Source organism: Choloepus didactylus, chromosome 11 (assembly GCF_015220235.1).
Source record: "Choloepus didactylus isolate mChoDid1 chromosome 11, mChoDid1.pri, whole genome shotgun sequence".
Classification (NCBI taxonomy): Eukaryota; Metazoa; Chordata; class Mammalia; order Pilosa; family Megalonychidae; genus Choloepus; species Choloepus didactylus.
Window position 1 is genome coordinate 81,127,459 of NC_051317.1, and position 25,640 is coordinate 81,153,098.

A 25,640-nucleotide genomic window follows, 5' to 3' on the forward strand; every position below is an offset into this window, starting at 1 on the left:
AAAAATTCATGTATTATTAACCTAACCACATATATCCAACCCCACAAAAGTTATAAAGGGTCTCCCACAGATAAAAAATTGGAATGAATGATATACTTTAAAAGACATTTTAATCTAGATGGTGTTAGAAGTGTAGTCATGAAGTCTTATTCTTTTATTTCCATTTGGAAAAAATCTTACAATTGAAGATTAGAAAAATTGGAAAAAGTGGTAAATTAATTCATTGTCTTTGTTTTGGAGTTTTCTAATCTGGCTAGATAAACGGTACACATCACCATGACAAAGATTATAATCAAAGACCAAAAATAATCTGAGGCTGGGTTTTAGAGAAATCAGTACTAATAATGATATCCTTTAAAAGCTCATGCTTTCTTTCCACAGTAATTACAAAAAGAATGTATTTGACATCTTAAAAAAATCTTGAGAATGTAGGTTTTCATAGTTTAAATGAAATACAAATGCAAGAAAAAAAATAAAATGAACTTAAGTCATAGAAATATATTAGCAAATTCTAATGAGAATAAACTTATAAACAATGCCTTTAGAATATAGGCCTAAGTTATTATAATTATTTTTACAGCAAAACAGAACTGGAAGATAACTTTTGTAATTTTTGTGATTACCTCAAAAGCATGGGTTCTATCTGTGGATGGAATTTAGGCATTGTGTGAACTTGAATCAGAGAAATAAATTATATTTCTATTTTCACTGCCTTCTAATAGCAATTTAGCACCTTCTTCAGTTATGAATGTAAGCAACAACCCACAATCGTATTGGTAGTAAGTGTGAACTAGCCACTAACATAAATCACATATATTTTCATATTCCATTGTGCCAGTTTGAATGTATTATGTCCCTCAAAAAGTCATATTCTTGTGGGAGCAGATGTATTAGTGTGGATTTAGGTTGGAATCTATTGGCTTAGTATTTCCATGGAGGTATGGCCACACCTATTCAGCGTGGGCCTTGATTAGTTCATTGGAGCTCTATAAAAGCTCAGACAGAAGGAGCTCACAGATAGCTGTAGCCGAGACAGACATTTTGAAGATAGCTGTTGGAAGCTGATGCAGACATTTTGGAGCACGCCATTTTGAAATGCAACCTGGGAGCAAGCAGACACCAGCCACGTGCCTTCCCAGCTAACAGAGGTTTTCTGGATGCCACTGGTCATCCTCCAGCGAAGGTACCCAATTGTTGATGCATTACCTTGGACACTTTATAGCCTTAAGACTGTAACTGTGTAACCAGATAAACCCCTTTTATAAAAGCCAATCCATTTCTGGTGTTTTTGCATTCCGGCAAAATTAGCAAACTAGAAAATCCATTAACTATTACAGATATTTCAAAATATTATTTATATGCATTAGTACTTCAAAATTACAGCAGTTATTGCTGTAATACATCACTAAATCTTCTTGTTTAATGCATTGACAAAGAGGCTTGTATATTACTGTATCACACATTTATTTAAAAAAATATTTTGATAGCTATATTTCAATAAAATTGGTTTCTTTTGTAATCCTATGTATTTTATGCAATTTAAAACTTTATTCTGAGAAAGAGTCCATAGACTTCACTGGCATGTCAAAGGAGCTCACGTTGCAAAAAAGAATAAAGGCTCCTTATCTAGAGTCTATTGTCCATTATTTGAAGTCCCTAAATGTGTCAGATATTATTGTTTTTGAGAGTAGATTTTGGAAATAACTAAAAGTCACCTGCAGAGAAATCTAGTGAACAAAAAGGGTAGTTGAACTGAGTCAACAAAACAAAGGGAGAATGATCATAAAGTAATATAATTTTCCTTGAATTTAATTCAACATTTTTATTTTAACTTCTACTATATGCCAGTTACTGAGCTAGATTCTAAGGATGCAAAGGTTACAAAGACATGGTCCACCTCTAGAAACTTATGGGGAGGAGTGGGAGGTGGGCAGGGGAGGTACGGGAAGGGGAGAGCTCTTGGGCAGTAGTGACCCTACTCCATTCCAAGGTGTTCAGTTTTAGATAAAAATTCTGGTGCATTTTAAAAGATTTATTTTATTATTTTACATTTTTCTAATTGTAAAGTAAAAAGATTTCTAGAGTCAAGGACTGTTTCTTTTGATTTTGCCTTTCCCGTGTACAATCTCTGCTCTTGGCCATAGTTTAAGAAGTTTAAGTAGAATTAGTGTTAAGAATTGCATCCAAAAGTTCACAGCTGTTTTTGGAACTTGAATTTATTTTCTTGGAAGTGCTGTTAAAGTTGATGTTTGGAGCCTCAGACTGTGCCCAAATATCTACTTATATCAGAATATGCATTTAATATAGGATTAACAATGCATCCTAAATACCATGTAAACCAGTGCTTCTCTGTGCAAATGCATTCAAAATTCTAACCCAGAGGCCATTAACTCATTGCCCCTCTTGATGGGGCCCTCTTCCCGTCAAAGCCAAAATGAGAGTAGGAGAGGTTAGATTACAGGGATTGAGCAACTCATCAACTCCCTGAAGCTGCAAAAGACAACCCTCTCCCTAGGTAGGTGATTCCCCTGCAGTCCTCATTTGAAAAACAGAAGCACAAAGCAGGAGCTGACCCATCTCACCTTTCCCACAGTGTTAAACTGCAGTGTGGATAGCTTTATAATTAAACAGTGGGTAATAAGACAGGAAAAACAAATGTCCTCAGGGGTGGGGAGGGCCTATTTTAAAAAGACAACAAAGGCAAAAATAGTAACAGACAAGAATGATCATTTTGATTGTACCATATTGAAAAATGTCTGAACCTGTAAAGACACCATGAATGGTTCTAAAATAAACAACAGACTGGGAAAAAAATACTTGCAACCCAACAGCAGACAAAGGATTATTGTCCAGAAAATTAAATGAACTTCCTATGAATCAATAAGAAATGACAAGTAACCCAGATAAATGGACAAAGGATATAAACAAGTCATAAAAGAAGATACAAAAATGACCATTATTCATACAGAATGTTGTTCAATCTCACTGGTAACCAGAGAAATGCAAGTTGAAACTAAGACAAGAAAACAAAAATAGCAGTGGTAAAAAGAGTATTCTTTTACACCGCTGATGGAGACAGAAATCGACACAGCCATTTTGGAGAACAACTTGGCAGTATATATTGAACATAAAAACACATGTTTTACTATGAAACCATTTCTCTTCCAGAGAAATGCTTGTATGAAACACTCAAGGAGACGTGCAGAAGGACACCTTTTTGATTAGTGTTTGTGATGGTGAAAAGTTGAAGACAATGTAAATATCCATTCATAGGCGAATGGCTAAATAAGCTGTGGAATTTTCATAGTATGAAAAACTCTGAACATGTATGAACCTTGGAGACATTGTGTTCAGTGAAATAAGCCAGACACAAAAGGACAAATATTGTATGATCTCAATGATATGAAATAATTAGAATAAGCAAAATCATAGGGTCAGAATCTAGAGTATAGGTTACCAGAAGATGGGGTGGGGCTAGGGAATGGGAAGTTAAGGCTTAAAACGTACAGGGTTCCTATTTGGCATGATGATGGAAATGTTTTGGTAATGGATGGTGGTGATGGTAGCACAACATTGTGAATGTAATTAACAGCACTGAAAGATATATCAGAATGTGGTTAAAAGGTGAAATGTTAGGATGCATATATGGTACTAGAATAAAAATTAAAAAACAAAACAAAACCATGGAACCACACAACACAAACAGTGAATGCTAAGTTAAGCCACAGACTACTGTTAATAATAAACTTATAAAAATGAGCTTGTATCAATAGTAACAAATGTGTAGCACCAAGGCAAGGTGTTAATAATAGGGTGGTATATGAGAATCCTGTATTTCATGCATGATTGTTCTGTAAACCCACAATTTCTCTAATAAAAAAAAAAAAAGAAAGGAACCAGACCTATATGTATCAACATGGGTAGAGCTCGAAGATATAATTTTGAGTGTAAAAGAAAGTTTCAGGACAATATATATAGTGTGCTGCCTTTTATGTAATACTCTATAGTTTCTATGCATTTATGTAAAAGATTGAGAAAGAGACACATGAAACAGTGATTACCTGAATATTTAAATTTTAAAAAAGAATGTATGTATGTATTACTTATATAAGTAAAAACTAACGATAAAAAAAATTTAAGTCAGAGCTCAGATCAGCCTGATCTTTAAAGTCATATTCACCTCCCTGATTGCTTGAAGTTGAATACTACCATTTTTAAGCATAGATTTTTTTTCTTCCTTTCTCTGTTCTTTTGAGTTTTCTATCTAATATACTTCTTAATAAAGTTTGATTTCTAGTAATTGATTTTTTTTAACTGTTATAAACCGTTACTGTTTTAAGCTTGGGACTCTTTCAATTATTCTGGGAAAAAAATTGCATTCACGTATGCCTTGCTCTTTCCTTTTGTCATTTGGAGATCCTAATACTTCACTAGTACTAACTTTATCTTTTCTTCATTTCTTTTGGTTTTGCTTTTATGTGTCCCTATATTTAGTGATGTAGGGTATGTGTGAGTGTCTGTTTTAACTCTTACCCCTCATTTGCAATGGAGGCTGCATGGTGCCTGGAACTCATTGGGAAAATGTTTGAGGAAAGGTCTGAAGAATTGATTGCTTATTTAAAACACTGAGAAACCGATGCAGGAAAACCTCCAAAGTATAAAAGGAAAAAGGAAAAGCTTGGATTGTGTTCATTCCATTTCAGAATTGTCCTTATATCCCAATGCCAAGTGGCTTCTAGTCTTTGCAAATTTAGCATGATTGGCTTACAATAGCAATGACCAAAAAAGGATGTAAAACATAGGCAAGCATTAGCACTTGGCTTCAGATGTGCTTCAGACATGCTGTGATATGGACCAGATAGGAAGCTGAGACATCAGCTAGGAAGTATACTTTTCAAGGCCCCCTGAGCTGATAGGCCTGCTTTCTGCATCCAATTGGTCAGAATGCTCATGTAACAGAAGGAGAAAACTTCTCAGAGAGGTCACTTCACATGAGAAAGAACCAGGGACCTTTCCAATTTTACCTCATATTATTTTACCCCATATTACAATGACCACTGTTTGGAAGATCTGTGTCTACGTTCATGTCTCCAAGAAAGGCACTTCCCAAGGGTGGGGAAGAATGGGGAACTATCATTTCGCTGGGGGATGTTAGTTCATCTGAGAGATGGATGGAGTTGGAAGTCTATAAGAAGTATTTAGCTTTAGGGTATGAATGACTGAATTTGTTACCTTTCCACTAAGACCCAGTTTTGGGGCTGGTGAGGATGGGAGTTGGAGGTGGAGGAAGTGGTTGCAAACTTGTCAAAAGTCTAGAAGTTCACAATATGCTGACATAAACTCCAACCACTCAAGTTCCTGGCTTTCATACCATGGGACAGAGAGTGATCAGAGCATGCTAGCTCATCTCTGGTTCTTGTTTTTAAAGCAGAAGTTTAAAAAAGTGCAGTCCTCTCTCCTAACTGTGGGGTTTTGCTTTAAACCACCGAAAATATAGGGAGTGAAAGCAGCGTGTGACCACCCAGTTGGGGAGGTGATCCAACCTTGGGCACAGGCTGTGAAGCAGGGGCTTTTTGGTGTGGTCATTAATGCCAAGTCAACAGGAAGTTGGGTGGCCTTTAATCAGAGCTCAGGAAAGACAAGGGGCTCAGCCCAGGAGAAAGCTATTAGATGTTTCAACTCCATCCCCTTGTCTATGGTTAGCTGACTTCCTTGAAAATGGTGTAATTTGACATCTTTGGGTAAATGTATTTTTCATGTTATCAGACATTCTTACTGAAATGTAGCCAAACCAAGCACATATTTAAGAAAAATTCCATTAAAATCCAAGTATTTACATTGGATTTTAGAAGCTTGTTAAATCAGTCTGCCCAACTAAAATTCATGCTTCTTTTCAAAAGGATACTTAGAGATAAGAAGGCCCTAAACTACTTTGGGGCAACTCTGTTTACTGTTTGACCTGCCCTCCCTCAAGAAGTTTTCTGAAGAATGCTGAACTGTCTTTTTGGAAACCTCCTGCAATACTGTCTTTGCAACATGAAAGAAATAGCAACCGTGGTCACTGAGACTAATAATGTGGCTTCAGGAACAGGTAGTCTGGGTTTTTTTTTATCTATCTGCCAACTTTCACTCAGAGATGGGGCATATGGGGCCATAGCTTGCCATCTGAGACTCAAGAGAGTGCAACATTTATTTCTCAATGTCAAGAGGGAAATTACAAAATTTCAGGGGTATGATAAATACTTAAGTACTTAATGCAATAAGTCCTTCCCTATTAGTCCACACCCACAGAGGGGAAGACTTGCTGCTGGAGAATTAATAGTGGGACACAGGTTCCCGTCTTGGTGTAGGAACACAAAAATGTGCTCCATCCCCTTTGTACCTTTAGGAGATGGCCGCTTCAGGGAAGCACAGTGGTTCAGAAAGTCCTTTCCATCCCCCAAGGTGCAAAATGGCCAACTGTCACTTGAGAGGGCAGGCTCACCTCATTGTCCTGGTGATTTATCTCGCTGAGGTTTGACTGTTGCAGCAGGACAGTTAGGAGCCTGTAAGGAAAAATAGGATAAGCGGCTCAAAGGAGCTGACAGCCAGAGTGCTCCTAGAATCTGTAAGAGGACATGGTGCTAGAAATGCAGTTCATTGAAGGCCACCAACTGGCTCTCTAAATGAAGATGAGGACCCTTTCCATTTATCTGGGGAAAAGATCCGTGGAAGGTGAGCCAGCATGAGAGGTAAGAAGGCATTTGGGAGAATACCTCTGTCTTTTCTTCACCTGTCTCCTTTCTATCTTAGTGTCCCTGGAGAGGCCAAAGGAAATGGGAGCAGGTGAAACTTTAGGCCCATTTTATTCACCAGACCCACGTAACCTCTGGATGTGCTTTAAGAACCAAATTCCTCTAGTGCTGCTTCTTTATTCATGACACGTAAACTTACAGAGTGCTTTTGAACTGTTTCACCATTAGGTATATGTGTCAGGCCTTTTGCATGTGTAGATTTTTCTGGGAGATTGTCAGCATTTATAACTTTGCTCATTCTTTGTGAAACATCTAATTGTGTAAGCATGAGATAACAATAAGCAGTGTGAAACAACTATCAATGATCCTCAAGTTCAAGCAGTTGCCCCACTTGGACCCCGCACTTGGTTGACTGAGGTCAACCTTTATCCGTGCATCTGTGCGAGGCAATCAAGCAAGTGTTGGGAGCCCAGACTCTGGATCCAGACTGCCTGGCTTCACATCCCAGAACTGCCACTTGCTCCCTCTGTGACTTCTGTACCTAAGTTTCCTCATCTGAAAAATGGAGTAATAAAAAGTGCCCACTGTTTAGCTCACGATGAGGATTAAATGAGTTAATATGCAAAAAAAAAAAAAAAAAAAAAAAAAAAAGCATCTGCTCTTAAGATCTTAAGAGTATGCTTGGAACTCAGTAGGGTTATTTATAGAACACAATTCTAGGAGTCTTAACCCTGGCTATAACTCAGAATCCCTTGGGGAAATTTATAAAGCTACAAATAACTGGAGTGATGGTTAGGTTCATGTGTCAAATTGGCCACGTGATGGTGCCCAGGGGTCTGGTCAAGCAAGCACTGGCCTAACCATTACTGCAAGGACATTTGTGGCCAGTTAATATACCAGAAGACTGGTTTATCAAATCATCAGTCAACTGATTGCATCTGTGGCTGATTACATCAAGGAAGAGTGTGTCTTCTCAATGGAAGAATACAATTGGCTGAATTTAATCCAATCAGTTGAAGACTTTTAAGGGAGAAGAGAAAGAACTTTCACTTCTTCTTCAGCCAGTCAGCCTCTCCTGGGGAGTTCATCGAAGACCTTCGTTGGAGTTGCCAGCTCACTGCCTGCCCCATGGAATTTGGACTCGTGTATTCTGCCCTATGGAATTTGAGCTGCCTGAGATGCTTTTATAAAATCTCATATTTACAGATATCTCCTGTTGGTTCTGTTTCCCTAGAGAACCCTAACTAATACAGCTTGGTACTGGGAGTGGTTCTAGAGAACCAAAAGCAAGGTGGGCATGGCTACCATAATGGACAGCAGGCTCAAAGCAGCAGTCAAAATAATCCCACTCACAGAGATTTATACTGTTAATCTTTGTCCCAGCCTTCCCTAGGGTGAACTACGGCCTTTTACCAGGGTAACTATGCATTGGGGAAAGGAAATGATCTGATATTTTGGGGATTATTAGACACTTGCTCAGAAGGGACATTAATTCCAGGAGACCCAAATGTCACTCTGGTCCACCAGTTAGAGTAGGGGCTTATGGAGGTCAGGTGATCGATGGAGTTTTAGCTCAGGTCAGTCTCATAGTGGGTCTAGTGGGTCCCTGGACCCATTCTGTGGTTATTTCCTCAGTTTTGGAATGCATAATTGGAATGCTGATTAAATTCAAAGGCACTAATGACTCTATTTCCAATAATCAAAATGACGCTGACAGTCCATGGCATGAGTTGGCAAAGGAGACATGCAAAATATCACATTTGATCATACTCTTGTATGACGCAAGGCTCTGGGCAACAATGGTTTTGACACCTTAACAGAGTTTTGTGGAGTTGAGAGGAATAATGATGTTGGCTGGTTGTTTCTTAGATATGCTGGATAAATTTATAAGAGAAAGGGATGAACTGAAGGCTTCAAATTTGAAATGTAAATGCCATATGACAGATGTAAATGTTTCTATTTGAGACTTGAAAGAAAATCTTATTTCCTGTGGTCGCAGACTTGAGATCTCTGAAAACCAGACTCAGAGTCTCACTGTGTGAGTAACAGATTTACAACGTAAACTAAACTCTCAACCTTACAGGTGTCTGCTGTTAAAGTAAAGGCATTGATGGGAAAAGAATGCAATCCTGAAAATTGTGTTGGGGGCATATAGGTTGATAATAAAGGCAATGCGGACATTGGAACCCTGGATTCTGCTGAGTCTTTGCTAGATACACCTGTAATGGTCTGCCCTGAGGAAACAGCCCTCCATCACTACCTCCAGTCTGCTCTGAGAAGACAGCTACCCAACCTCCAGCCTGCCTTGAGGAAACAGCTTCCTGACCTCCAGTGTGCCCTGAGGAGCCTGCCATCCAACCTTCACCTAAAGAGAGTGTGATGGTTAGGTTCATGTGTCAACTTGGCCAGGTGATGGCACCCAGGTGTCTGGTCAAGCAAGCACTGGCCTAACCATTACTGCAAGGATATTTGTGGCTGGTTAATAAACCAGAAGGCTGGTTTATTAAATCATCAGTCAATTGGCTTCAGTTGTGACTGATTACATCAATGAAGGGTGGGTCTTCCACAATGAGAGACCGCAATCAGCTGGAATTAATCCAATCAGTTGAAGACTTTTAAGCGAGAAAGATAGAGGATCTTCACTTCTTCGGTTGACCAGTGAAGCATTTCCTGAGGAGTTCATCGAAGTTGCCACTTCGTTGTCTGAGGAGTTCATTGAACATCTTCATTGGAGTTGCCAGTCTGCTACCTGCCCTATGGGATTTGGACTCGTACATACTCACAGTTGTGTGAGACACTTTGATAAATCTTATGTTTATAGATATCTCTTATTGATTGTTTCCCTAGAGAACCCTAACTAATACAGAGAGTAACACTTCAGTGCCTGCTAAACCTGTTATCACCTCCTCTAAGGAAGCAAGCTTCACTCCTCTGTCTGGAGAGATTAAACCAGTTTCACCAGATGAAACTACAACAGAATGTACTGTGGTAATTGACTTGAAGGATACTTCTAATTCTTTTCATGACCCACCCCCACTGCCACTCTTTTTTTCAAGACCTATAACTAGACTAAAGTCCCAACAGGCCTCAAAGGGTGAGGTACAAAATGTGATCCATGAGGGAGTATGCTATACTCCAAAAGAATTGCATGAGTTTTCTAATTTATACAGACAGAAATCAGGGGAATATGTGTGGGAATGGATATTAAAAGTGTGGGATAATGGTGGAAGGAATATAAACTTGGATTAGGTTGAATTTACTGATATGGGCCTACTAAGCAGAGATTCTGCCTTCAGTGTTGTAGCTTGAGGGGTTAGAAGGGGCGTTAACAGTTTGTTTGGGTGGTTGGCTGAAACGTGGATCAAAAGGTGGCCAACATTACGTGAGGTAGAAATACCAGAACTGCCCTGGTATAATGTAGAGGAGGGGATTCAAAGGCTTAGAGAGATTGGAATGTTAGAGTGTATTTATCATGGAAGACCTACTTATACACCCCTGGGATATCCAGAGGACATATGTTTTACAAGGACTGTAAGGAATAAATCTGTGAGACTAGATTTGTCATCAATGAAGAGCTCTGTAGTCGCCCTTCTCTGTAGGTCAGATATTCCTGGGGGAACTGCTGTCACTGAGCTGGAATCCTTAAACACAATGGGAATAATTGGATCTCAATTTGGTCAAAGCCATGTGGGAGCAGTTAATGGCCAAAGGCAAGGTGGGCGAGGCTACCATAATGGACAGCAGGCTCAAAGCAGCAGTCAAAATAATCCCACTCACAGAGACTTATACTGTTAATCTTTGTCCCAGCCTTCCTCAGGGTGACCTATGGCATTTTACCAGGGTAACTATGCATTGAGGAAAGGAAATGATTAGATATTCTGGGGATTATTAGACTCTGACTCAGAAGGGACATTAATTGCAGGAGACTCAAACGTCACTCTGGTCCACCAGTCAGAGTAGGGGCTTATGGAGGTCAGGTGATAGATGGAGTTTTAGGTCAGGTTGGTCTCATAGTGGGTCCAGTGGGTCCCTGGACCCATTCTGTGGTTCTTTCCTCAGTTTTGGAATGCATAATAGGAATAGACATACTCAGCAACTGGCAGAATTCCCAGATGGTTCCCTGGCTCATGGAGTGAGGGTTATTATGGTAGGAAAGTCCAAGTGGAAGCCACTAGAACTGCCACTGCTTAGCAAAATAGTAAATCAAAAGCAATATCATTATTCCTGGAGGTATTGATGAGATTAATGCCACTTTTAAGGACCTGAAGGATGCAGGAGTGGTGATTCCCACCACACCCCCATTCAACTCCCCTATTTGGCCTGTGAAGAAAACAGATGGGTCTTGGAGGATGACAGTGGATTATTATAAGCTTAATAATATGGTGACTTCAGTTGCAGCTGCTGTTCCAGAAGTGGTATCATTGCTTGAGCAAATCAACACATCTCCTGGTACCTGGTATACAGCTATTGATCTGGAAAATGTTTTTTTCCCTCAATAGCTGTTAGTAAGGAGCACCAGAAACAGTTTTCATTCAGCTGGCAAGGCCAGCAGTTGACATTCACTGTGCTACCTCAGGTATATATCAACTCTCTAGCCGTATATCATAACTTTGTCTGCAGGGAACTTGATCATTTTTCTCTGCTAAAAGACATCACACTGGTCCATTATATTCATGATATCATGTTGATTGGACCCAGGGAGCAAGAAGTAGCAACTACTCTAGGCTTATTGGTATGGTATTTGTGTGTCAGATGATGAGAGATTAATCCAACAAAAATACAGGGGCCTTCCACTTCAGTAAAATTTCTAGGTGTCCAGTGGTGTGGGGTATGTCAAGATATCCTTTCTAAGGTGAAGGATAAGCTGTTGCATCTGGCCCTTCATATGACCAAAAACAAGGCACAATACCTAGTTGGCCTCTTTGGATTTTAGAGAGAACATATTCCTCATTTGAGTGTGCTATTCTGGTTCATTTACTGAGTGACCAGAAATCTTCTAGTTTTGAATGGGAACCACAATGAAATGAGGCTCTCTGACAGGTCCAGGCTGTTGTGCAAGCTGCTCTGCCACTTGGACCATATGACTCAGTTGATCCAGTGGCTGGAAGTGTCAGAGGCAAATAGAGATGCTGTTTGGAGCCTTTGGCAGGCTCCTATAGGAGAATCACAATGTAGGCCCTTAAGATTTTGGAGTAAAGCCTAACCATCCTTTGCAGATAACTATCTCCTTTTGAGAAACAGATTTTAGCCTGCTATTGGGCTTTAGGGGAGACAGAATGCTTAACCATGGGCCACGAAGTTACCATGAGACCTGAATTACCTATCATGAGCTGGGTGTTGTCTGACCTGCCAAGCCATAAAGTTGGGTATGCACAGCAGCACTCCATCATAAAATGGAAACGGTATATACAAGACAGGGCTTGAGCAGGTCCTGAAGGCACATGTAAGTTACATTAGGAACTGGCCCAAATGCCCATGGCCCCCACTCCTGCCACATCACCTTCTCTTTCCCAGCCCAAAGCTACGGCCTCCTGGAGAGTTCCTTACAATCAGTTGACTAAGGAGGAGAAAACTTGAGCCTGGTTTACAGATGGTTCTGCATGATATGCATGTATCACGTGAAAGTGGACAGCTGCAGCACTGTAACCCATTTCTAGGATGTCCCTGAAGGACAGTGGTGAGGGGAATTCCTCCCAATGGGTGGAACTTTGAGCAGTGCACTTGCTTGTTCATTTTGCTTGGAAGGAGAACTAGCCAGAGGTGTGTTTGTGTACTGATTCATGGGCTACTGCATATGGTTTGGCTGGATGGTCAAGGACTTGGAAGGAACATGATTAGAAAATTGATGACAAAGAAGCCTGGGGAAGAGGTATGTGGATAACCTTTCTGAGTGGGCAAAAAACATGAAGATATTTGTGTCCCATGTGAATGCTCACCAGAGGGTGACTTCAACAGAGGGTGACTTCAACAGAGGAAGATTTTAATAATCAAGTGGATAAGATGACCTGTTTTGTGGATATCAGTCAGGTTCTTTCCCCAGACACTCCGGTCATTGCCCAATGGGCTCATGAACAAAGTGGTCATGGTTGTAAGGATGCAGGTTATGCATGGGCTCAGCAACATGGATGTCCTAGTTTGCTAATGCTGCAGAATGCAAAACACCAGCGATGGATTGGCTTTTATAAAACGGGGGTTTATTTCACTACACAGTTACAGTCTTAAGGCTACAAAGTGTCCAAGGCAACACATCAGCAACTGGGTACCTTCACCAGAGGATGGCCAATGGCGTCCGGAAAACCTCTGTTAGCTGGGAAGGCAGCCAGCGTCTGCTCCAAAGCTCTGGCCTCAAAACGGCTTTCTCCCAGGACGTTCCTCTCTAGCAAGCTTGCTCCTCTTCAAAACATCACTCCCAGCTGCACTCCCTCAGTTCCCTCTCTTTGAGTCAGCTCATTTATATAGCTCCACTGATCAAGGCCCACCCCGAATGGGCGGGGCCACACCTCCATGGGAACATCTCATTGAAATCATCACCGACAGCTGGGTGGGGCACACTCCAAGCAAATCCAACCATCACCAAAACGTCTGCCCCATACAAGACCACAAAGATAATGGCATTTGGGGGACACAATACATTCAAACCGGCACAATGGACTTCTACTCACCACGACCAACCTGGCCACAGCTACTGTTGTGTGCCCAATCTGCCAGCAGCAGAGATTCAAACTCAGTCCCTGATATGGCACCATTCTTCAAGGTGATCAGCTTGCTACTTGTTCTAACTGGAATAGACACATACTCCAGATATGGGTTTGCTTTTCCTGCATTCAATGCTTCTGCTGAAACTACCATCCATGGACTTACGGAATACCTTATCCACCATCATGGTATTCCACACAACAGTGCTTCTGATGAAGGAACCCACTTCACAGCAAATGAAGTAAGGGAATGGGCACACGCTCATGGAATTCTCTGGTCTTACCATGTTCCCCATCATTCAGAGTCTGCTGGGTTGATAGAACAGTGGAATGGCCTATTAAAGACTCAATTATGGTGCCAACTAGGTGGCAACACCTTGCAGAGCTGGGGCAGTGTTCTCCAGGAGGCTGTGTATGCTCTAAGCCAGCATCCACTCTGTGGTGCTATTTCTCCCATAGCCAGTATTCACAGGCCCATGAATCAAGGGTTGAGAATGGGAGTGGCACTATTCACTAACACTCCTAGTGACCTACTAAGAAAATTTTTGCTTCCTGTCTCTGCAACCTTAAGCTCTGCTGGTCTACAAGTCTTAGTTCCAAAGAAGGAGTGCTCCCACCAGGAGACACAACAATAATTCCATTGAACTGGAAGTTAAGACTGCCAACTGGCCACTTTGGGCTTCTCATGCCTCTGAGTTAATAGGCAAGGAAGGGAATTACTGCACTGGCTGGAGTGATTGATCCTGACTATCACGGGGAAATAGGACTTCAACCACACAGTGGAGGTAAGGAAGAGTTTTCCTGGAATACAGGAGATCCCCTAAGGTGTCTCTTAGTACTATAATGTCCTGTGATTAAAGTCAATGGAAAACTGCAACAACCCAATCCGGGCAGGACTAACAATGGCCAAGAAACTTCAGGAATGAAGGTTTGGGTTGCCCCACCAGGCAAAGAACCATGGCCAGCTGAAGTGCTTGCTGAGGGTAAAGGGAACATGGACTGCGTAATGGAAAAATACAGTGATAAATATGAACTATAACCACGTGACAAGTTACTGAAATGACATAACTATTTCCTCCTTGTTTTGTTGAGTATGTTTGTATTTGTCCATAAAGCAAATATCTTTGTTTTCTTCTCTATCTTATCCCCTTATCATATGACATAAGTTGCATTGTTTATTTCATAGTATTTAAGTTATAGGATAGCAAGCTTAAGAGTGAATGTTACCGAAGGACTTGCACCCTATACTGGAGAGATTTAGTGTGTTTCTGTTTGTATGTAGGACAGCTGAGTATTGTTAGGTGAAACATATGTCTGTTATTCTATTTAGAAATTAAGTATGGTTTAAGGTGATGTGTATAGCTGCCACATTGACAAGAGGTAGACTGTGATGGTTAGGTTCACATGTCAACTTGGCCAGGTGATGGTGTCCAGTTGTCTGGTCAAGAACTGGCCTAACCAAGCATTGGCCTAACCATTACTGCAAGGACATTTGTGGCTGGTTAATAAACCAGAAGACTGGTTTATTAAATCATCAGTCAATTGATTGCATCTGTGGCTGATTACCTCAACGAAGGGTGTGTCTTCCTCAATGAGAGAATTCGATCAGCTGGACTTAATCCAATCAGCTGAAGACTTTCAAGGGAGAAGAGAGGGAACATTTACTTCTTCTTCGGCTAGGTAGCCTCTCCTGGGGAGTTCATTGAAGACCTTCACTGGCATTGCCAGCTCACTGCCTGCCCCATGGAATTTGGATTTCTGCATTCCCACAGTTGTGTGAGACACTTTTATAACATCTTATTTACAGGTATCTCCTGTTGGTTCTATTTCCCTAGATAATCCTAACTAATACACCTGGGTTCTAAACCTGGACTTTCTGACTCAGTAAGCCTGAGGAGGACCCCTGCTTTTATAGTTTAAAAAGCTGCTCAGGAAGTCTGGCTAACAGCCAGATTTGAAAATCATTGAGAAAGGTGCTGAATGAGTAAATCGATGAACGCTCATCAAGCTGATAAAGAATACTATAGGAGCAGACAATGAGTGAAACTCAGAAACTATTTTTGTAAGAATTATTTGTACAGAAATGAAGCTTTTTAGCTTGCTCTCTGTGCTAGTTTGAATGTATTATGTCCCCCTAAATGCCATTATCTTCGATGCAATCTTGTGTGGGCAGACCTATTAGTGTTGATTAGATTGTAATTCTTTGATTGAGTATTCCCATGGAGATGTGACACACCCAACTGTAGGTGATAACTCTGGTTGGATGATTTCCATGGAGGCACCGTGTCTCCCATTCAGTGCAGCCCTAGATTAGTTCACTGGAGCCCTATATAAGCTCAGACAGAAGGAGTGAGCTTGCTACAGCCAAGAGGGACACTTTGAAGAAGCCACAGAAGCTGAGAGAGTAGCTGCAGATGAGAGACAGTTTGAAGACGGCCATTGAAAGTAGATTTTTGCTCTGGAGAAGCTAATAGAAGACAAACACTCCAAGAGCAACTAAGAGCAACATTTTGAGGAACTGCAGCCTAGAGAGGAAAATCCTGGGAGAAAGCCATTTTGAAACCAGAACTTTGGAGCAGACACCAGCCACGTGCCTTCCCAGTTAACTGAGGTTTTCCAGACACCACTGGCCATCCTCCAGTGAAGGTACTCGATTGCTGATGTGTTACCTTGGACACTTTATGGCCTTAAGCCTGTAACTGTGTAACCAAATAAACCCCCTTTTATAAAAGCCAATCCGTCTCTGGTGTTTTGCATTAAGGCAGCATTAGCAAACTAGAACACTCCCCAGTCAAGTTTTCATTGTCTCTCAGCTTAGGTGACATCTAAAAGTTCCCAGCCTGGTGCTTTCTTGCTGTTCCAATGTGCAGAGGAAATCTGCAAGACACTTGTCCCACGTCTGCCTCAATTAACAGAAGACATGAATTCTTCTTTGCTTTGTTTCCTCAGAGCTCCCATTTTGTGCCCCAGTGGCCCTGTTGTATGTCTTCCACAGTCGTCTAGCCCATTCTCCTTTTAACATCAGCTCAAATTCTATCCTGCTCTCTCATCTTGAGGCAGCAGCTGCCATGTGAGGTCCACTTGATCCCAGGTCCCAAGAAGACAGGCACAGATCCCCAGTGGGAATGGTCCCAGACTGGCAGTGTGGCGGGTGTAAAGAGCACAGATGCTGGAACCAGACAGCCTTTGTTTCAATCCCTCCTCCACTAGCAACCCACTGCCTTACTTATGAGACTCTCAGTGCCTACATTTTCTTTTATGCAAAATAATACCTACTTCCTAAAGATTTGTTGTGACATTAAATGAGTCAATGCATATAAAGCACTTGGCATGGTTGTTGCAATGCTATAATAAGTTCTGTATAATGGCTATTATTTTTTTTTTAAAGCTCCTGCCTTCTATTTTCTGGGTCTTTCCTAATTGCCATTAGGGTGATTAGTAGGCCAGAGGGATAACAGGAAAGAAGCATCCTGCAGGCGAGCTGGTTCTAGGAGCTTCTTTTTTACTTCTTTTCAGCCCTGGAGCTGGCTAGTCCACTGAGAGGTAGGGAAAATTCCCCCAATTCAGCTGGCTCCCCTTCCTGTCTCCGAAGCTTCTGGATATGAGTATGCTGCAATGAAATACCCTCCCGCAGGTAGGAACGTAATACCTGGTAACTAGGGAACAAGACTCCAAAGAAATGATTCCTTTCCTCCCTCTTCTTGTAGTCTACAGAGAGAAAAAGAGGCAGAGCTGCTGGTGATCTGGCAGGAAAACACACACACACACACACACACACACACACACACAAACTGCTGGTAACCAAGGAAACCATGGAAAAGGCCATCAGAGAATCCTGTGGCTGCTTTCAGAAGCAATTGCTGCTCGCCTTCTAAAACTAGCATGCACAGCATTGTACAAACACAACTCTGTTCTCTTTGGAGCTTTGTCTTAATGATCATGCCCACATTTTCACAGTGGCACCCTCTCAATGTCCCAGCCAAGGGAGCAAGAAAAGTCACGGGGAGCTTAAAGGGAGAAAACTTGGACCTGCTGAGAAGCAAATGGTTCAAAGCAGGAAGGGGAATCTTGAGCTGAAACCTGTGCTTCTTCGCTTTTGTCAATACAACTTGCCTCCATGTTCAAAATTATAAATCACTTATCCCTGATTCAGCTTAGATTCCCACTTAGTCATAGTTAGGTAAGGGTGTGTATTGGGACTAACTGGTTTGCTAGGCAGTTGTTGCCATCAGAGAACCAAAATCTCTCTGGAGGCAAAAGGGTTAATTGAAGCATTCCCTTGGCTTGTTTATAAGCAGTGTCAATTTGAGGCTTTGCTCCGTGTAACCTCTAGTGTGCATCGAGTAGGAGCTAGCTGCTTGGAAATCTAAATGTTGGCAGATTTTAAAACAAGTGTTGATACCTGAGCATAAGGACCAAATATGGTCTGTATATACTGTTTATAATTAGGGGGGATATACAGATGTATGTGCACTAACAAAGTAGGCAGGGAATTTCAAGGGAGCTGAATGCTTGAATCTAATGTCATTGTGTTCTATTCAGCAGCAGTCTATGTCCCATACCCTGATGACTTTTGCAGTGAATGTGGGTGCATATCAGTGAGGCTCAGAATTGCATGTGTATGTGTGCTGTATACATATTTTTTGTGGATCTGTGTGTGCAAGGGTGAAGAAGGCCAGGGTAACAGCTGACAGGTTGTTAATAGCTGGGTTTCATTCTTTAGCAACTTAAGTAATGTATTTATCTTTCCCTCTTCCTTTCTCCCTCTCCACAGCACTTAGGATATACTAGGTGCCCTGATCAGTGGTTTCCATCCATTTTCTCATTCCCTTCTGCCTACTTACCTATGAAGTAAGTACTGTATTATCCCTACTTTCTAGAAAAGAAAACTAGATGAGCCATGAGATGTTAACTTACCCAAGACAACATGGCTGCTAAGAGGGGGAGCCAGACTCAAACTTAGTCAGTCTGACTTCTGAGCCAGCACTTCCTGCCATCCTTTATCTCAACCCAGAAAGGTGGCTTTCAAAGGTGTATATATATATATACAATAAAAAGTGGAAAAAAAGAAAAAAACTGCAAACAAGAGCAGGATAGAGAAGACAGCGCCACAGTCCCACACATATGCCAGAGGTGGGACATGACCAGATTTTGAGTTTCCTAAATATACAAGGAAGGAAACATGATCATAATTCACTGTCTTTATAGTAAAAATTACAAACAAATTCTCAGGGGAAGCACTGCTTTAGTAGGAATTTTCCTTGTGGCTTCTCATAAAGGATTTTTTCAGGCACTACAATGAACAGTATGTATCCTGACAATGAGAAAGTATGGAGTTTTGTAAGGCTGTTTCTTATAGGGCCTGTCAATGTAGGCTAGGGACTTAATGACAAAATATGGCCTTTAAAATAAATTCTACAAGTTCCTCAATAGTGGGTTCCAGGAGCACAGCAGACCTATTGGGCAGGTTACTTATCTCCACACACACATTAGGCAATTACTTATCTTCCATGTGCCTCAGCTTTCTCATCTCTAAAATGGGGCTAGAAATACTACTCATTTCATAGAGTTATGGTGAAGATTAGATGAAATGATGCATGGAAAGCACTTGGACCTTTGCTGGGCACATGGGAAATAATCAACGTTGTTTATCCTCATAGTTGCAAGTTAAGTGCAGACCTATATGCTTTAGTGGGCAGCTGAGCTGACCTGAGGTTATGTCCATTTAGGAAAATTAAGCGTCAAACAGGCTTGCATGGCCTAATGGGACGTCATTCCTTTCTACAATATGGTTGTAGGATTAGGATGTACCCACAAGGCAGATTAAGATTTTCTTCTTTTCATAAAACAACTCTGAGTTCATGCTGACACAGAAGCAAATGGGTGATTGAAGCCCAAGTTCCATGTGACAAAGAGTGGCTTGTTTAGTTCCTGCTTTATCAAACTTTGCATGTCTATAAAAATTCTCAATAAAGCACAATGAAATATCTGATTTTAACCAATGTAACTCCCTAGGGAGTACTTTAAGGAAAGCTAGTTTCCAAATGTTATATAGGTAACTAAACTGGTTGATTCGATATATGAGTTGTTGTAGTTCAACCCAGTTTAGGTAATTGTTGGAGAACATTTACCAGAAATGATGATTTTGGTTTTGGAATATATTGGGGATTGAATCATGTTCCCCACAAAAGACATGTTTGTGCCCCAACCCCTGGTCCTGTGGGTGTGAACCCATTTGTAAATAGGACCTTTGACGACGTTATTAGTTAAATTGTGCCCAGACTGAATGAGCGTGGGCCTTAATCCAATATGGCTGAAGTTCTTATAAGCAGAGGAAATTGGACCCGGTGGAGGAAGCCACAGGGAGCAGCCAGATGCTGGAAGTCAGTGGGACCAGGAAGAGAAAGGAAAAGAAGTTGCTATGTGCTTTACCATGTGATAGCCAAGCCAAGAAACCCCAAAGATTTTGCTAGCTAGCCAGAAGATACTGACCCTTGGAGGAGGCAAGCTTTCTAGTCTCTGCAACTGTTAGCCAATAAATTCCTGTTGTGATGCCAACCCACTGTATGGTATTTATCAGCTAGGAAACCAATACAGAATAGTTGATCTTAGCCATTATTTAAGTGATAAGGTCACTCCATTTATGGCAATAAAACAATGCCATAAGCACACAGGAGAATGTTTATTTTTCTGGATTCAATTCATCCCAAGATGGTGACTGAATCATTAGGTACAATTTCAAGAAAAGAGGAAGCCACAACTCAACATTTTCCCAGTTATAGTGATGCTCCTATAGATCCTATAGATTCTAGAGAGCATAGGGACACCGCTGGGCATAATAAGAAATAGACATACAAGTAGAGGAAGTAAACTTGATTGGTGTTCAACTCTTCACTGCAGTGATTTTAGATGATGAACCTAATGGATTGACCACACTGATCTTGAAAGTGAGTTTAACTGGCAAGGCTTTATTCACCCTTCAAGGGCAATGGGTTGATGGGAGAGACAGCTAGTTTTTCACCAAAATTCATGTGCCCCTTTTCATGGCATGGTGTCATTGCTGGGCAGTAGATTCCTGGTCAGGTGCTATATTTTCCAGTCTGCATTATACCTAGGTGCCATATGACTAGTCCTTATTAATCGAATGTGAGCAGAAATGAAGTATGCCATTCACAGGCTACGCTTTTAAATGAGTGGGGCCTCTCCACTCTCCTCTTTCCCCATCTGGGGATTGAATGAAGAGGATCCTGTGATCTTAGGTGATAAGGGAGCTTAGGTCCCATAAGTACATGTGGAGGGGAACCATCTACCATGCAGAGACACCTGCCTTGGACTGCTACATGTATGAGAAAATTTTATTGTGTTAAAACATTGAAGTTTTGGGTTTTTATTTGTTACAACAGCTGTCATTACCATAGCAAAAGCAGGATTTTATCTTTCAGAATCCGTTAGATTTTTAAATGACTACTCTGAGTGAGGCAGGTAATAGCACTCAATTAGAGTAAATAAAGGCAGACTTAACTTAAGAAGTATGTTTTCAACTTATTTTCTAAAGACCACTTTTGGGAAAAGAGTATGATTTTGTGACTAAATATTTTTGTGGGTTGTCAAAAAAGGTCATTCTTCTTTGTCTAATTCATTAAAATGGAATTATCCCCCTTATGATGCTTATTGACTGTTAGTGGTCCAGGCTTCTTGTTTCTTCTCTAAACTTCCTTGTTTTGTTGGGCTTTGGATAAATCCTAGTTTTCTGTTATTTCTGGATATAATCCAGTGATGGTAAGAGGCAAGCTTTGGGAATAGCGCAGGAATTTCCCAAACCCTTTTATTTACTGTAAAACAGATTGAAATGTAGAAATCCTGTTATCTCTCAAGATTAAGGCTTTGGTCTCCTCCAACCACCACAGGGTTTTATGGTTGGTGTGCACACAGAGCGTAAAGGGTAAGAAATGCACCACATGATCTCTGTGGTGCTGGCCTGGGGTTTAGGACTGGGGAGTGCGAAATTCCTAGCAGAGGCTTGCTCTATACAACAGAGCTTAAGGAAGAGTCCAGAATGCTGCCGATTCCATAGTTGGTAATAAAGGAGCAGCTCTGAGGGTCTTTTAGAAGAAGGGAGACTGAGGCCATAGGCATGGAGGGATGGGGAAGCTGGGGTTACACTTGGTCTGGGCAAAATTTTGTCTTCGGCTACTTGATTGTCCTTTTTGGTCTTTTTAGATCATCCATTTATTTGAATATATTTCTTCGTATGGCTTCTAGGAGCACACACTCCTGTTTTTTCCCTTCTAACTCACTGCTTTTCCTGTCTCAGTCTCCTTTTCTGGGTCCTTCTCCTCCTCCCAACCCATAAATGTTGTCACAACTCTGGGTTTAGACATTACCCTGTTTTATTTTCTTCATAGCACACATCACATTTGGAATTATTTTATATATTTATTATTTGTTTATTAGTGTGTTGCTTGCCTCCTTCAGAGTGTAAACTCTGTGAGGTCAGACTCTGGCTTGCTTATTGTGGAATGGCTAGGGCCTAGAACAGTGCTGGGCGTTACTAAGGACTCAAAAATTATTTATCAAATTACTAATGGCTGACTGATTAATTGAATGAATGACTATATGAATTCAAATAAAGACAAACAGCATTTCTCCTTAAACAAAGGGCTAGGAGAAAAGAGTTTATCTTAAAGTAGGAAGTGAAAGAGATTAGAGATTAAGATCATTCCAAGGTATTTCAGTTTACTGAGATATGGCCTTCTCTGCTGCAACTTTAAAAAAAAATAGAGATGAGTTTGGTTTTGTAAGCCACAGAGAGATGGATTATATGATCTCCCAATTCAAGTTGGGTCCCTCCTACCTTTAGTGTCCTTTCAACCTGGCTACTTACCTCACATCGGGCTCAGCAGTGGCAGCATGCAGGGGCAGACGACCATTTTTATCTGGGATATTGTGCCTGGCACCATTTCTGAGCAGACTCACACAGCCTTCGAGCCAACCCTGAAATATGAGAGCAACTGCATCATTATATAACACAATCTTGCATAACATATATCAATAAATTTTCTCTGTTTTTTTTTTTTTTCTTTCATCTTTGGTTTGGCTAACAAATATTTTTTATTTTATATTTTATTTGACTTGAGGTGGTTAAGGACCACAGCTCCAACTTAGACAGCTCCACAGAGGGCTGAAGATGTTGAGGTGTGGATTCCCAGGTTATCAGGAGGAACTTTATCCTGTCAGAGGCAGACTGATTCCTAGATCTGCAATCTGCCTCTCCCTCCCCATTTCTAGAGCCACTCATTTGTATTCCACTTACAAGCTCAGACTGCACCAGCTCCTAAGATCAAACATGGAATGAGATATGAGGTGATTAACAAGCAGTAGCCTCTTATTCTGTGGACTTAACTCCAAATCATTCAATGGTCTGACCTGTATGTCATGGTCTGACTCTAAAAACTGGGTTCCTCTGTCATTCATGAGTCCCAGCTTCTGCCCTTTGCCTGATAAATGACCCTTGTTCCTAGTTGCCAAGTTCCTTTTCTAGTAACCACCAGAACAAAATCTTGCTTATTCTAACCAGCCCCCCCCCCCCAATACCCAGAGTCCTAATCTGAGCCCTACTCCAAGGGCTGAGACCCTCCCACCTTACTGATTGGTCTCTCTGATGTTGACAGCCCAAATTCCTAAATATTGGGGTATCACAAAACCTTCCAAGGGTTTCTGATTGCTGTGTTTTAACTATCTATAGATCCCCAAGAAACTGTGTGCGAACTCCTTGCCGTTTTTCTGGTTCCCTAGATTGAAATCTGATATTGCCACATCCCATGTTTGTCCACTTCTTAGTCAGCACTTACAGCTGGGTCATTTCCAGACTGTCTATTCTATCTCAAAGGGCAGTGCAATCTTAGGCCGGCCCTCTTTCTCTGCTGCATATTGTTTTAAGTAACTTGCTGAACCCCGCAGAGAAATAGCTTTGATTCACATTCATCTAGAACCACTTGGATTACTCATCTAATTTAAAATAGACTTTTAAGTAGATGAAACTATTACTCTGAAGAATAATAGAAGAATATTATAATAACTCTCTATTTTATTTCAAAGCAGGCTTCCTGCCCTCTTCCATTTATGTACAGTTAAGCCTCAAGATTACTCAGTAAGATGAGAAAGATGACTGAAGACTTTTCCCCCTAAGCCAATATTGGAAGCAACAAAAATCAAAATGTTACTAAATGCATGGAGAAGACAATTAATAACAAGAAAGAAACTTTTGGTTCTGAAAAGTCTGGAAAAAATCAATGGAAGCACGCCAAAATTCATAGGTTATAATATTGAATATGGTCTTGTAGAATTGACCAGTAATACCTAAGTCTTAAGTAGAAACAAATATTTTTCTGGCATTGCCAGTCTTGACTCATACCTTATTAATGTACTCAATCTGTTTTTATTTAGTTATTTCCAAGTCATCAATTCTCTCATTAAAAAGAAAAAATATGTCCAAGACACCCAAAAGAAAAGCACACTGGACAAATTTTAGAGTTGCCAAAGTTTTACAGTTTTTGAAAAACAGATCTTTTCATGAGGGAGGGTTTAAATCATTTTTTATCATTTTGCAACATTTCCTGGAACTGTGTGTGTGTGCATGTGGTTTTCTTTTTTTCTTCAGAAAAAAATCAGAAAACCATTGAATATATGTGAAGCCCATGGTTAGTATTCAGAATCAACAAATAATCTTTGTACCACTATGTGCTGGGTGATTCCACACATGCTTTCTCCTTCAATTGGGATAAACTCTGTTGTGAAGTATTATTTTTTACTATATTTTACAAATGAGGAAAAAGGCGCAAAAAAGTTAAGTGACTTGCCTAAGATCACACATGTACAATGACTTTATTTGTGTACTGAGTTTGGAGCTGTGACTAAGACTGAGTTTCATGACAGCCCCTTCTGTCAAGTTTCTCTGTAATACTTGAATTCAAATGCTGCTATGAGGGAATGGTAGCTTCTTAGGGCAATTCCCAGGACTCCTTGCTCTTCCCAGAGAACTCAGAAGAACAAGGAACGAGGTCCTGCTTTGGGGACCCACTGGAGAGAGGGAGGAATTTTTAAGAGGGTAGCACCACTTCGTGTCATACGGCCATAGTTCCCTCATGCAGCAACTTAGAACGTGTTCTGCAAAGGTGTCACCTCTCTAGGCTCCAAGTATTCCCCATAATGATTCACCACTCTCCAGAGGAGTACTCTTTCCAGTTCTTTGCCCAGCACACAAAAAAATTGAAAATTTGAATTGCAGAATTCCAAAAGAAGTACAGTTTGGTTAACTTGAATTATAGAATTCTGAAAGAAGTGCAGTTTGGTTTCACTATATTCTGTATGCCAGTGGCAGTTAACTCTGTAAACAATCTCTTCCTCCCTCCTCCATCCCTTGATCTAAATGTCCTATTTTCCTCAGCTCAGACACCAAAACATCCATAGGAAGCGCAGCCATTAGGGCATGTGCTAGAGGGAAGGGGGATTGAGAGGACAGTCATGTGTCTGTCTGAGATATTGGGCTTCAGCTGGTCCTCAAATACCCATGGTATTCAAACTTTAGTGGGCATAAAAATTGCCAGGGATGTTTGTTTAAAATGTAGGCACCCCCTCCCCCCAACCCTCAACAACTCTGGTCTCACTCCCAAAGTGTTTGACTAACGAAGTTCAGGGTGGCTCCCAGACACCTGGATTTGAAAAAGTACCCTAAGTGATAATATCCCAAGAGATCTGTGGACCACACTTTGAAAAGTTTTTCCATAGATTCTGTTTGAGGGCATGCAAATAGAAAATGGAAAAGATGTTTCTAAAGAAAATCTCTGTGAGAACTGGGCAATGCTTCACTGCAATCTATGATGGATCATGGCAGGAGGGGTTGGTGTTTGGGGAAGGAAAGTGGCAGGGCAACTTCAGGACACTGTGGGGTGGCCCAGGGCAAATCCACTGCCATCCATGGGCAGTAACAGCAAATGCAAGGAGCTGCCACGGTGGTCATGGTGAGCATTTCCAGGTGCCTTGTTGGAGGGGAAGGGGAATGATGACCCCTATGTGACAGTTAGGAAGACTTGTTCGGTATGGACACAAGGCAGCCCCTAGGGCCTTCCAGAAGGATTAAGGGAAGATTTGAGAAAAGAGGGGCTTGAGGGTTTTCAATAGGCATCCAACAAGCTTGCTTTGATGTTGGGAA

The 25,640-nt window shown here is 41.0% G+C and overlaps 1 protein-coding gene across 1 annotated transcript in view; it reads right to left on the reverse strand.

Moving 5' to 3' along the window:
* The window catches only part of ANKRD55 (ankyrin repeat domain 55), a 127,096-nt gene that overhangs the window by 36,506 nt on the left and 64,950 nt on the right, over positions 1–25,640 (reverse strand). The window contains exons 4-5 of the mRNA XM_037799279.1: positions 22,314–22,423; positions 6,485–6,545 (exon numbers count right to left, since the gene is read on the reverse strand). Coding sequence (XP_037655207.1) covers positions 6,485–6,545; positions 22,314–22,423 — 171 coding nt within the window. The remainder of the gene's footprint in view (positions 1–6,484; positions 6,546–22,313; positions 22,424–25,640) is intronic.